The following is a 13376-nucleotide window of genomic DNA, read 5'->3' as shown; positions in this document are numbered from 1 at the left end:
ACCTGCCTAGTAATGGGAAAATATGGTTCTTTATGTGTAAGGAATTTAGCTTCATGTAGCAAATATGTATTGACAAAGTTCTTCAAAGGTATTTAAAGATATAACTCCTGCAGTTTCGAATCACACAAGAGATTATGCATTTCATGTCTTTCATATCTTTTAAATCCTGTCATTTAGGACTTTGGTTTGTAATAGCTTTGAGAGCTTTTGGGTCAGCAGGTGCACTGTCAACAACAATAATTGTTACGATTTCGTGTTTTGTCGCCTGTGTTTAAACAATTGTTCTTACACTTGAGGTGAGGAATTGAAACACTTAACAAAACATGAGCGATAACAGGGCAAAGCTGTGAACAGCATAAAGTTAAATTTAAGGGACTGTGTTTGTATGAAATAGCCCTGGGCCTAATCCTGCAGAAGTGTATGTTTGTCTTCAGGAGGCCCTAGGCAGTGGCCCTGTTTGCAGGACAGGCGCAGCGTGGGGAGTCCTGTCGGTGGCCGTTTCCTCCCCGGCGGCTTTCATGGGAGACTCTCCCGGCCCCTTATCACACCTATACTTCTCTGGTCATGTTACCTTCCTGTTATTAAGATGATGCACAATTTAGTGAAAGTAACTTAAAGGGACCACAAATCTTACAGGAATAGATATTAATCAAAACATTGGCATTCTGGTTTTAATAGTTTATGCTAATTTTGTCTTATTTTCCTATATGTAATATAGCAATTATGTGCACAGTCTCTCAGCAGAGAGTACAAATGTTTACAGTATAGTAGCTTTGTCCTGTAACGTAATAGTCTGGGCAGAAAATCTGCCCAGCTGCCGATTTCCTTGCTATGTTTTAAGTGAAACCAGAAGTGTTTTATGTGTCTGGCCCCTGTCCTCAAAACATCTGCTTAGGCCTGTTGAATGTATACGATGCCCTGAGGGACGGTATCTGCAGCGGCACTCCTAGGATCAGAGTCCTTGCGAAGGAAGAGGAGCAGCATGGCTGAAGGTGACAGAAAAGGGGCTTCTTTCCCTTTCAAGCCTTTGAGCGTGCATTTGTGTGCAGTTAATGTCTGCTTAGTCCCAGGAAAGAAGCTCTTTTGAGTCCCACAGTTGATTAAATAACCTGGGATAATTTAAGATACCATCCAAGGGGCCGAGTGCTTGCGTTAGGGCTGCTGTCCCTGTCCTGCTGGGGGTGACGGTGCCCAAGTCGCATCTCGGTGATCTCACTAACGTGTAGAGTTTTGCCCTGGAGAGTAACTAAACTCTCTGTTCTGTCGAGGTGGCACTGGATGTGTTGCATCGCAGGAGAAAGATGCTGTGCAAGGGCCTGATTTAGTCGGAAACTTTCAACGCAAAGTTGGAAGAGCTTCGCCTCCCAGAAACCGCAGCCCCCTTTTGCAGGGTGACCCCAGGTACAGTTAGTTCCTCTTCTGCTCTAGGAAGCCGGGGGGCCGCGTGCCGGGGCTCGGCGTGGGGGGCCGGGAGAGCAGGGCCGGCCCTGCTAGCGCCCCCGCGCAGCTCGCCGAGCTCCGCTCGCCCCGACGGGCCGGGTCCTCCTCTGCCTGCCTGGGAGCCCCGCGCCGCTGCCCCGGCGGAGGAGGCTCTGGCTGGAGGCCGGGTGCCGGGGGCAGCCCCCGAGGCGGTCCTGCTCCCAGCGCCTGCCCCCGCTGCCTCCGGGGTCCCTGGCGGAGCCGCCCAGCTCGCGGAGCGCCGGAGCGCGGGGCGGCAGGCGCGCGCCGAGGCAGGTAAGGGGCCGTGGGGCCCTGGCTCTCCCGCGGATGCCGCGAGGGCCGGCACCTCTTCTCTTCCCCCTCCTTTTGCAGCCGGAGCCCCCCGAGGGTCCCGCGCTGCAGGGAGGCTCCTCTGCCGAGAGCCTGGCTGCGAGGGGGAGGACGGGCAGCAGCAGCGCGCGGGGTTATCAGCCCGCCTCTGGTTACGAGGTTACCTTCCTGCTTATCACGCTTCAGATAAGGCGCTGGCTGGCTCAGAGGAGCAAGCGGTACGAAGTCTAGGATTTCTTTACATGGAAAAGTGTGCGTTTGGGGAGCAAGTGGAGAGGGCAGCCCAGGAGCTCCCCACAACCATCCTGGAGATCCGATCGCAGCGCTGGCAGCCGTGGTGCTGGCAGGCTCTCGGGGGACTGCTCGATGGGATCTGCAGAGCCACAGGGTGACTTGGGATTGCCTAAAGGCTCCTGTGAATTTTTGCAAATGGGCTAATTTCATTGGCAAAGGGAAATGCTTCATCCTGAAAAGGGTCTTACCGAGCAGGGCTATTTCGCAGCAGATTTCCTCTGCACCTGCTGATTGCCTATTGCAGTTGGTCAGGATGAAACACCAGTTTCCTTAGCATTTAATCTCCTTATATGTTAATTTAGTATGCTTTAATTAAAATACATTCCCTGATCAAAGTGAATGAGTTGGAACAAACAAATCAGGGTTGACTTTGGTGGTATGATTTAAGCTGTGCAGAGTAATCAAACCTTACTGCAAAATTAATAGGGCAAAGGCAGAAACAAACACAAAAAAGTTCATTGTCTAAGAAACCAGATACGTCTGAATGGGGGACATGCACTGTGGCGCTCCCAAAAGAATAGCTGAAAAGGGTTTCAGTGCGTGCAAGAACAGGACAGAGGCAGTAACTTCTTAAAGGCTAATGTTTAAATTTTTCATCATCTCCCGGTTTGAGTCACTCCCATTGTAAGAGTGAAGCCACAGATTTGAATTAGACTGAGGCATCGCTGGAGGCTGTTGAAAAGATTTTTTCATAAAAAGAGTACCTTGCTGATGTATGTGATTAAACAATCTGAAAAAGGCGTTCGTATTTATCAAATGTTCAAATCTATAGCTCCGTCTATGGCAGAGAGCTTAACAGAAAAAAAATTAAAAAGGAAAAGAGAGAGAATGGATCCAAATTCAGCAACCAAAAGAAATTAAATGTGGCTGCAGATAAGCCCTTGAAATGAAGGAAAGGGAGAGAAAACCTAACACGGTGATCTCAGGCTCAGAGCAAGGTTTGCTGGCAAGGCCTGCTGTGTCACTTGTTAAAATTATGGACTAATCTCAATGCGAGAAGCTGCAGTCTGTAGAGCAGGGCATCCTCAAACGTCTCGGATTAGTTCACTGTTTTACCTGTGGCGAAGGTGACCCTCACTGCCGGGCCAGGTGCCAAGCTGAGGGTCCTGAGGCAGAAAATCCTCCCTCCAGTAAAGGGATGCAAAATGCGTTAAAGTAGCTCTGGATATCCCATTGCTGCCCTTCCAGCGATTTGTCTTTCAGTGATCTTTATGGCACAGAGCACAGGACAGCAGGATGGCAAAAGCTACTAAAATGCCTAAGAGCTAGGTCCCAGCTGGCGGTGAAAAATTGATGGTGCACTTCTCAAAGCGCAAAGACTAGCACTCAGATCAGAGTAAATGAAGCGGCGTGGTTTTGAACACCATTTCCCACACGCTCCTTTCCCTCCGCACAAGGCTGTTTCTCCCCTTCTCTGCAGCCGGGCGGCCCCGGGGCCGGGAGCGCCCCTTCGCCCCCCTTGCCCGGGGCCCTCTGCGCTGCAGCGGGGCGAGCAAGGCGGCCGGGCCCTCCCGCCGGCTGCGTTTTGGGGTGGCTCCCTGCAAACGGGAGGCTCCTGACCCCTTCCGCACATGCAGGCAACATAACATGCTAGAAAAGGCTTAGGGGTTGTTTGGCGTTTCTTTACTATTTCCTTTTTCACCCCCTCTGCCTGTTTCTTTTTGATTTTATCTGTGTTTAAAAAAATTTTTTTTTAACTAAATTGCTTTTAAATCATGTTCAGTTGGACGATGGCTTAGCAAATAAACGGTGCTACTAGAAGGAAAACTAAGAGCTGCTTGGTGAAAGGGAAAGAAGCCTGGCTGCACATGCACGCTTAGTGGGCTTGTATTTGCTTAAAATATATCTCTATCCTGGAAAAAGATCTAAATTAAAAAGTTGGGAGCAAGCATCCTTAGATCATGCTGATCTTAGTCTGTACTCAGCAGCTCAGTCTGTCTCTGATTTATAGCTATGCAAGTTTTGGGTGGATACTGCCTTTTGACTCTGTTCTTTTTCTTTTCCTTTTCGATCCAAATATCTTCTGATTCTAATAAACTCTAGGAGAAATGTCCAGTCTTTTGAAGATATGGTTCTTATTGATATTAATGAATCATGCTGAGATTACACACAGTCAGAACTCTGAAGGTAAGATCAGAAATCTTATATGAGGGATATAATTTGTGTGGACTGAAAAAACTATGTGTAATAAAATAGATACAGTACTATTTAGTAACTAGGACCATATTCCCTGCTCTCATGACTTCATGGAGCTATGCCAGCAAAGAATTTGGCAAACATTGTTTATTGTTTAACAGCCTTTTATTTTCACTGGGTTTTTTTCTGTAAATACATTTAATCCAAACAGTATTAAATTAAATCTGTGTACATATTGCTTTGATCAGTGAATACGATATATATATTTTTGTGTAACGCTTTTGAGGGTAAAACATTAAATCAGTTTTATTAACAGGATAATCTTTTACAGGTTTACCTCCATTATTACACAAAGCTGTGGTTAGTATTTCTATTTGATCTCTTTAATAACATTTTATAATAATCTAAAACTACATATGTTATTACCTATACTTATCATTTTTGTTCATTAGGAGGAAGTAATAACTGGAAAATACCTGAATGGTAATGTGCAAAATTGTTCCTACTTACGTTTCTAAAAGGAACTAAACTCAGTATCTCACAATAACTCTTTCTGTTCAATTTTTCATGTGTAGCTCTCCTTGATATACTTCATTTCCAGAGGTAATGTATCACTCTTGCCATCTTAATTTTCACTATTATCTTGCGCTTCAGATCTGTTTCATTTCCACAGTGCTGGAACATTACGGATGGAATGAAATTGGCACATATGATTGCTTCGATTTAGATCTACTGTGGGAAGTACTTCCTCTTTAGTAGGAATAAACTGTTTTTTGTGATAATGCAAAAAATATGCACAGAGTGAAGCTAAAAATAAATACAAGCTACAGTTTTCACAAGCTTTGATAATTAACTTTGTTCATATGTTTTAGAAAGGCTTCTTAAGGTGTGGTTCCAGCTTTCTGACCATCTTTTGGCTTTCAGTCCTGCTCCATCACCCATCCATCCCTTTTCCTCCAGCTCCTAGTAACTTCTCTGAATTATTTGCTGGTTTTGTCTAAATTTGAAAGATTAGTACAAGCCTCAGAGGCAGTTCCATTCCTACGTATTTTGAGAAAATCAATGGCTGGGTAAAGAAGAAACACTGCTGAGGGAAAGGCAGCAGAAATTAGTCGCTGTGCACTCTCCATGCAGGTCATGAAAGGCACGATGGGCTGTGGCGCTGGACTAGCCACTGCACAGCTTGTCTCATGGCTGGAGATGGTACTAATGGTGACATGCTGGAAAACTGAGATTCTTGTGATGTGGAGTTTGAAGAAGAAAAACACCGTTAATTAATTCCGTTCCTCATTGACCCACTCATTTTCATTGCATTCAATCAATTGGCTATTAATCTGGTTAGGACAAAAAGCTGAATACTTATGTCATTATGGTGTTAGTAACAGTGCTTCTCGTATTCTTATTTTGTCTTGTAGTCTACTATTTTACATGTTGCATTATTTTACTGGCATTTTTGCTCCTGTTTTCCATTGCAGTTCTAATGTCTGGACAGCAGATATGCTTACAAAAGTCATGGCATATTTTCATGCCCAAGAAGTTATGTTTACTCTTAGCAGCTTACAGGTTTGTACCATTTAAAATACATCAGAATTCTTATTAAAAAAGAGAATGAAAAAGACAACCTATCTCTGCAGCCAAAACTAGATGGTCAGTAATAGAGATAACTAATAGGTCTTTGTAACATAGCAGCTAACTATGAAATAGGAACAGTGTCTTTTTTTTTCTAAGATTGCAGCAGTATACAAAGACTGAAGAAAAGAGACCTTTTTGCTTCTCCTCTGACAGAAAGCAAAAACTAGTTTTCAGGCTCAGTGTTTGTTTCTGAGTTGAGTGTATACACATGCCGTTTTCCATAAAATGGCAAGTTTCTCCCAAACTATGACCATGGCTGTAGTTTGCATTGCTTCTGATGGAGTGGGAGGCTTTAGGGTATCCTACAAAATACTTCCGCCTTTTATGGCTCCTCTGAACTATTTTTGTAAACGTCCCTGTGGAAGTGACGTAGGAAATGGTTGTTGTTCGTTATCCATTGTCACTGTGGTGGCCATGAACCAAATCCCACAACTCCGTCGGTTTAAGTGGAGCTGTAGCCTGCTAGTGGAAACCTGAATTCCTCCCACCTCCCTGGCTGCACACAGAGGAGAATGTCAAATGTGCAGTCTGGGTTTCAGACGCTCCCCAAAAGCCCCCGGTCATACACTTCCAGGTGTTCGAATCCATTTCCCAAGGGCCATTTATTGTCTCAGCTCTTCTAAACCTACACAAGACTAACACCGCCTCTGCCCGTTTGCTCTTAGTGTCTTTAAAATTCGCTTGTACAGATCAGTTTTATTAACACTTGCGACTGTAGTCAGCCATGGGCTCCCCAGGCAGCGAGGGTTTTGCAGAACCTAACTGTGTTAATGTTTGTTGGTTGTAATGCAGACTAAGCAAAGACAACCAAGATTCAGTGCAACTCAAATTCCAGACCAATTCTGAAACGGTTCTGTTGGGAATTTGAGTGGATTTTACTACAGTCTGGTGCTAATGAGCCTCACAGTGCTTCTGTTCCAAGGTTATAATTCCCCTCAGAGTTTCAAAACAGGCACTAGACTGTTAACGGGTAATGCAGTTTGATGTGAGAGAGTCTATTTTCAGCTTATGACTTGGTGCAGACTTTTTGTGCCATATAATTTCATGTTTCTTTCCTTTTTTTAGGTAATAATAATATGGACACTGTACATGGTTTTTAGAGCACTTTTAAAAGTTTGTTTTCACAGCTCTGCTGTGAAGCAGAGAAGCATTTTTCTTGTTTTCACAAAGGGAGAAACTGAGGAATTCCTGTTAAATGGGACTTGCTCATGAAGCCAGGAATAGGATTTCAAAATTTTTATCTTTCAGCATTAAATTGAGATTATTTTTGTTTACCGTTTGTGTTGAGTATAGTTGTTCTAGTCATTGACAACACAGGCAGTACTGGAAGCTTAGCACTTCTCTCTCCTTAAACGGAGATTCTCAGGGAGTAAAAGATGCCCCCCAGTAAAATGCTGTGAGTTCCATGTATATTATTATTGTTTTTCTATACTTCAGATGTCCATAAAGAGTTACCTGAAGAACCTTTTATACCAGCCTAGGCAACTACTATCCGAATTTCAACAGCTTGATCAGCAGCAGTTTCAAACTGCAATGAAATATCTCTTCAACAGCAGAAAGGAGCGCCTGGTAAGTCACTTTGCGCTGTGCGAAAAAGCTGCTCTCAAAGGTTCGGATGAACGGGAGCAGCCCCGGCCGAGGGGCTCGCAGGGCACCTTGTGCGCTGGTGCGTTGCTGGTGTGGATTCGATTCCAGCATCCCTCCCTTTAGGTTGGGCTCGTTTCATCTAACTCTAGACTTGCTGCCTAAAAGTTTGGTGCCTACTCTCGGTCAGTCATCTGGATTTTCTCTGTAATTGTTGGGAGAGACATGTCTCCAGAGAACGGTTTGCCTGTCCTGCATGGACACCTAAGGCAGGTAGGAGCAGCTCTTCTCTGGGAGTACCTGCTTCTCCTCAGTGGCTGGAAAGGGAACCAAGCTGACTAAAGAGGGTGAAATTAATTATCTTTTTGATTAGGTATGGGAGCATGCAAGCAAATCATTAGGCAATTTGGAGGGGAGGCAGCGTGACAGCATTTGCTTGCCCCAGCGGTAGGTTCTGGGTGATCTATCTTAAATGTGTGGGGTCCCTGCAAGGTCAGGGGTGCCGCGCGGAGGGGCTCCCCTTGCAGGGCCGGGCTCGTAGCCTGCCGCGTGAGTGCTTGGCATCTCCCTGCTGCGAGGCAGGCCATCAACACGGGTGTCTTTGGAGGGGGAGATTAATCTGGGAGAAATAGAGGACGTTTCCGCAGACGCAGGAGGTGACAGCCCAGGACAAGCACTGTATAATCCCCGTGCCAAAGCGCACAGGGCAGGGCCGCGACGTGCACCCGGAGCCAGATCAGCAGCCCGCACACCCTGACCGCGAGCTGTGAGCTCCCCCTTCCCACGTGCTATTCCCGAGTCCTTCCAGGATGGATTATACCGGAGTAACAAATCACCAGGCCTGGAGCTACCAGCCCTGGACGTGCTGTCCTGGGCACATCGGCTTGTGAGCTGGAGAACAGCCCGATAACCCATCCTCAGCCAGGGTGACTTTGTGCCTTTGGTTTCTTTCTTTAATATTGCCCAGCCTTCTGGCGGGGATGTTTGTAGTAATGGCTGCAAGAAATACTGCATGGGAAAAAGTCTCTTCCAGAGATGTCTCTGCATTAAATTATATATGAAATCATACCCGTTCTATTCCACAGCCCTTTCATTTTTCCAGGTATCTAAATCTTTCATGGAAGCACACAGTGTAACTTCAGCCATTTCGATACTTTTTCTGCTTTTCATTTTGATTCTGGTAAAATATTCAAGCTGGTGTCTGGCCAACAGCAGAAAGGAATTATCTTAAGTAATGCAACCAGACAATATTTTGCAGCTGCTCTTCTTCAGAATAGCACCATATTGTTTGTACACTGCTTTTTGTCAGGCTTCAAAATGAACAATATATTGAATTAATCGGAGAGACATTCTTTTAACTGTTTGTTGCTTGCAGGAAATGGGAAATATTATTCTTGATTTGGACAAGATTAGAGAGAAGGTTTTTCAAAGCCCAGGAGTAAACAGGACCTTGTTCCTTATAACATTGGAAAAATGTTTCCTGGCTTTGAGTGCTATGGAGTGTGTGGATATCCTGAGCCAGGTGCTGCGTGTGTCAGCAGTGCGCTATCTCCAACCTGGTGTCATTGGGAGCCTCCCAAAGGACCTGCAGGAGGATGCTTTCAGAAACTTGTAAGCCATTTATTTTCCAGTCAATACAATTAATAATTTGTAGCAGTTACTGCTTATATATACTTGTAAAATGAGGTTACTATATGGTCTCTGTACCTATTTTGCAGGTAAAACTTTCTGATTATATGTTGCTGTTTCTAAAAATATTTGTCCATGTCTGTCATTTTAAGAGAAAGTTTACTCCTTAGTGAATTCATATGCCGTTGTATCACTTAGATCAACAGTATTCAAGGACCTGTACGACAAAACTTCAGCAAATGCACAGAAAGCTCTGTACGGCTGGATGAAGCAGATTCTACAGAAATCCTATAACGCCAGTGGTATGTTATGTACAAACCAGGTCTTTCCTCCTTCCTTATGTATAGTAACAGAAAAACAGTCAGCAAAAGGTCTGTCCATTGTGTTGAATTATTTCCCCGTTTAAGAGAGGACTGTTTTATGATCATGTGTCTTGAATACCTTACTTTGCTCCAAAATACAGTAAACATAATATGTTTATTGTCCACAACAAGTAGTTTTCTAATGATGCTGGTTTTTCACCACTGCTGTTCTGCACAGAGCTAGGCACAAAGTCTCTCTGTTCGAGTCCTTTTCCTAAGGCTTTAAGAGGGCGCAGTGGCCAGGCGCTCTGCACAGGTGGGTTGTTCATTTCTGAACTCCGATCCACACTAGAAAAATAGATCTATCGTGGCATACATGAGCCAATATACTGCTTAAAAAATAAAGCAAAAAATGCAGGAAGCGTGAAAGCTCTACTGTGCATGGCAACGACTCACTCAGAAAAGCGACAAGACGATAAAAAAGTGAATTAATGTTACCTCCTCCGATTTTATGCATTTTTGCATGTTTGCCTTGTTAATGCGTGTCTCAAGCAGCTGCGTCAGGGCTGGGACAGTGCGGGGCAGACTCCACGAGGGGGCTGTAAAGCAGCGGCAGCGCTGGCGCATCAGGGCAGGGAGGGGGCTTCGCTGAACGGCCCAGCAGCACTGCTGCAGGAGCATCGGAGGCTTTTGGATGTTTTTCTTCCTCTTCTTCCTCTGGAAATTGAAGGCAAAGTGCCCGCTTGCTTCAGTGGAGCAAAGTCTGGCTCCGGGGACCGCTGCCGTTTTGAAACACCGATCTGTGAAGTCCTAGGGGCGAAGCTCGCAGCCCTGCCGTGGGGCAGCGTTACTGCCCCTCCATAACCGCGGACTCCAAGCTGCACTACTTGCCTGATGCGCAGCAGTACTGGGAAAAATTCACATTATCAGGCATCCTGGCTTGTGCCTGAAACCCTCAATTTTTAAAAGAGCACCCAGCTAAGGGGGGGCTGCAGGCTACCATGCCTCTTCCAGGTCCCGGTTGCTGCTCCGGCTGCGGGGCAGACGGGTAAATCCATCCGTCCTCGTTTGGGTGGTGTTTCCCGGGCTGCCTCCCAGCCCTCCTGCTGGCTGCGGTGACGGAGCCGGCCGCGAGCCTGGGGCGCAGAGGCTCCCCCATCCGCGCCGGTCCGCACCGGGTCGAGCCGGGTCGCTGGGCTGGCGAGAGAGGACGTGTCGTTCTGGGGGTCTGGGAATCACGGCCTTCGGGAAACGTCTTTGTCGCTCAGCCGGGTCTCGTCTTCCGTATTAAAAATGCCAGCGTATTCGGAGGTGAAGCGGGCTGGTGGCCTTTACAAAAACAGGAGGCTGTAAATACCGAGTTTTATACCTCATTTATAAAGAACAAAACAGCTTTGGGGAAACGCCGTTACTAGGGTTGATAACTGCAAGTCTGCTCTTCTCCTTAATGCCACAGTCAACATCTTTAAATTGTGATAGTTTTTGTTTTCCTCTTCTGTTGCCTCCTTCCACTCTCTTATTACCCCTGGTGAGGCGAGGTAACATCGCTTAGGAGAGCAGGGGCCTGGCGGACGGTTCTGCTGGGAGCGCTGCGTTGGCGCAGCTACGGCACTTAGGGCTGTGTCCTCAAAAATCGGTTACTGAATAGGGTTCTTCGGTTTCTGATATTTGTAGGCTGTTTTCTTCAGGGGCTGAAAACTCTGCAAAATGTGTCGCTGATATTATTTTAATAGAGTTGTGAGTGATCAGTGTTGTTGAACTGTTCGGGGGTATCATCGCATTGAGCATCCAAGTTATGATGCTTTGGAGAAAACAAAGTCTTTGTGGCTCAGATTACCTGCCTAGTCCATGAAATAACTTTTTCTCAGGGGTGTTTGGATCTTGATTTTATATAAAGTACTTTGCAATCCTTGGGAAGAGCATTGCTAAATGAATGACATTTTTAATTGTTAGGCAGTATTTTATATTTTTGCCAACCTTTTTCCACATAGCTATACGACTGATTTTTAATTTTCTCCATTATTAGTACTGTGTATTCCTGAAATAAGTGATAGCACCAGTAATAGTACCTAAGATATATAAAGTGTTATGAAGTAGCATGGCTTCCTGGTGTTATTAAATAATATATGTGATGAGGAAAACTAAATTAAAAAATGCTCCTCCATATTTAATACAATTGATTTAATTTCTCCCACCCCATACTTTTTCTTTTTTTTAATTTAACAACATAAAAGTTTAATCATTTTCATATGAGAAAATTTGAGACATTTGAAACACTAGTTAATTTTCATTTAAAAAGTATGGACTTATAAAAAAAAATGTGGTGCTAAAAACTGGCTAATGGAGTTAACCTGCTTTCTGTGTTAAGGACTTTTCTGATTTGCAGGTATTTTTTGATTATTTGCTAATAATAATGTACTGGGTACAATATATTTGAAAAATAGTGATGTTCTTAACATTGTAGTGAGTATTTATTTGTACAAAACAGAGTTCAATGAGTCAACTTCTTGGGTCAGTGCAGAAAACTTATGGATTTTGGGAAGATACATGGTCCATCTCCCTTTAGAAGAAATTCTGAAAATTAGTCTCAATGAAGTAAGTAACAAAATGTGGTTGGATATATCTTGTCAAATGATGTGAGATACAAACAGTATGAACACAACTGCAAACTTAAACATGAAAGAGAAGTTTAGTTATTTTTAATTACTTAGATATAAAGTGAATCCAAGTCAATTGTTAACCAAATATTCCTCTCTTTTTATAATTCAAAAGTGTCTAACATTTATATGCAATTATTTATCTGTATCAGACTTCTGTGACTTGTACTGGAAGAAGGACAGGGACCCATGATAGAAGACCCTCAAATTATTCGGAAGTTTGACAGGGAATCACTTACTCAACTTTGCCTTCAAAAATTCTTTATTATGCAATTTATCTTGTTCCTTTCACTATAACATGAATGGAGTCAATTAATTTGTAGTGTCAAACATATATTTTAATGGATGTAATAGTTCCATAATCCTGACACATGATTTTATTTGTGCTAAATAGATAAGACTGTTCATTAGCTATGACAACGCAACGAAGCAGTTGGATACAGTGTATGATATCACACCAGAGCTCGCACAAGCTTTCCTAGAAAGAATAAACTCATCAGGATTTGATATGAGAAACACTTCCACTATCTACAGGCAAGACTCCTCTCTTTTTCTGGCAGTGTATGGAGAGAACAAATAAGTCTGGTGAAGAGAGAGGGGCGTAAGCGATAAATAGCTGACGAGGTTGTTGATGGGGCATAGCCTTTTCCTTCCAGCAGAAAAATCTAGATTGCAGTCCAACCCTGGTTAGTAGCAATGAAGAACTGTTGCTACTTTATGGATTTTTGGAGGTCCACCTAATTAGCTGGTGCTTTGTCTCCTGCTCCGCAGCAAAGAATTGTCTGTAGTGTTGGTAACGGGATTGCTTCTTTGGGGAACTAGGAGAGACCTTGAGCGCAGCAGCGAAAGGCACTTCTGACTCTCGCAGCCACCTGACTTGTGCTTGCAGCCTGAGCCTCGCTGCTGGCTATGAGAAACGGGCAAAACGGGCAAGCGAGGGGGAGCAGGTACAATAAGGCAAATTGGGATAGCGGGACAGAAGCCACCTTGACTGTCTGAATCACTGAAGGTGGAGCTGTTTTGTGGAAATCATGTTACCATTAGGACTTAAGGAGAAAATCTTATCTCATGCTGCCCGGGGCTGCGAGTGGTGTTTACCTGACATGGGTGTCACCAGGGAGGTCAAGAAGTGAACCGGTAAAAAGCCGGTTCTGCCGCCCTCTTTATGGATAGTCCTGCGGGGTAGAGGTGAGCCGCAGCTGAATGCTTGTGACTGCTACGTGTGCAAATGGGAAGCTGCGTTTTCAGGGCTGTCAGTCAGCACTGAACTTGCTTTAACAATAATAAAAAAATAAAATAAACTGCTCTTATTCATAAATATGCAGTAGGTGTGAGCCACCTGCAAGAAAGTGCTGTAGTCTACATTTACACT

At 44.5% G+C, this 13376-nt stretch overlaps 1 protein-coding gene across 1 annotated transcript in view; it reads left to right on the top strand.

The window, feature by feature from the left end:
- The first annotated feature begins 4112 nt into the window (after nt 1–4112).
- Nucleotides 4113–13376, top strand: part of OTOA (otoancorin) — a 36292-nt gene continuing 27028 nt past the window's right edge. Inside the window, exons 1-10 of the mRNA XM_026083231.1 lie at nt 4113–4191; nt 4532–4560; nt 4653–4683; nt 4776–4803; nt 5676–5763; nt 7270–7401; nt 8792–9027; nt 9244–9347; nt 11836–11942; nt 12399–12538. Coding sequence (XP_025939016.1) covers nt 4113–4191; nt 4532–4560; nt 4653–4683; nt 4776–4803; nt 5676–5763; nt 7270–7401; nt 8792–9027; nt 9244–9347; nt 11836–11942; nt 12399–12538 — 974 coding nt within the window. The remainder of the gene's footprint in view (nt 4192–4531; nt 4561–4652; nt 4684–4775; nt 4804–5675; nt 5764–7269; nt 7402–8791; nt 9028–9243; nt 9348–11835; nt 11943–12398; nt 12539–13376) is intronic.

Source organism: Apteryx rowi, unplaced genomic scaffold (genome assembly GCF_003343035.1).
Source record: "Apteryx rowi isolate R43461 unplaced genomic scaffold, aptRow1 scaffold_6, whole genome shotgun sequence".
Taxonomy (NCBI): Eukaryota; Metazoa; Chordata; class Aves; order Apterygiformes; family Apterygidae; genus Apteryx; species Apteryx rowi.
Note: the sequence above shows the minus strand (reverse complement) of the source record. Positions and strands in the feature narration are given on the sequence as shown.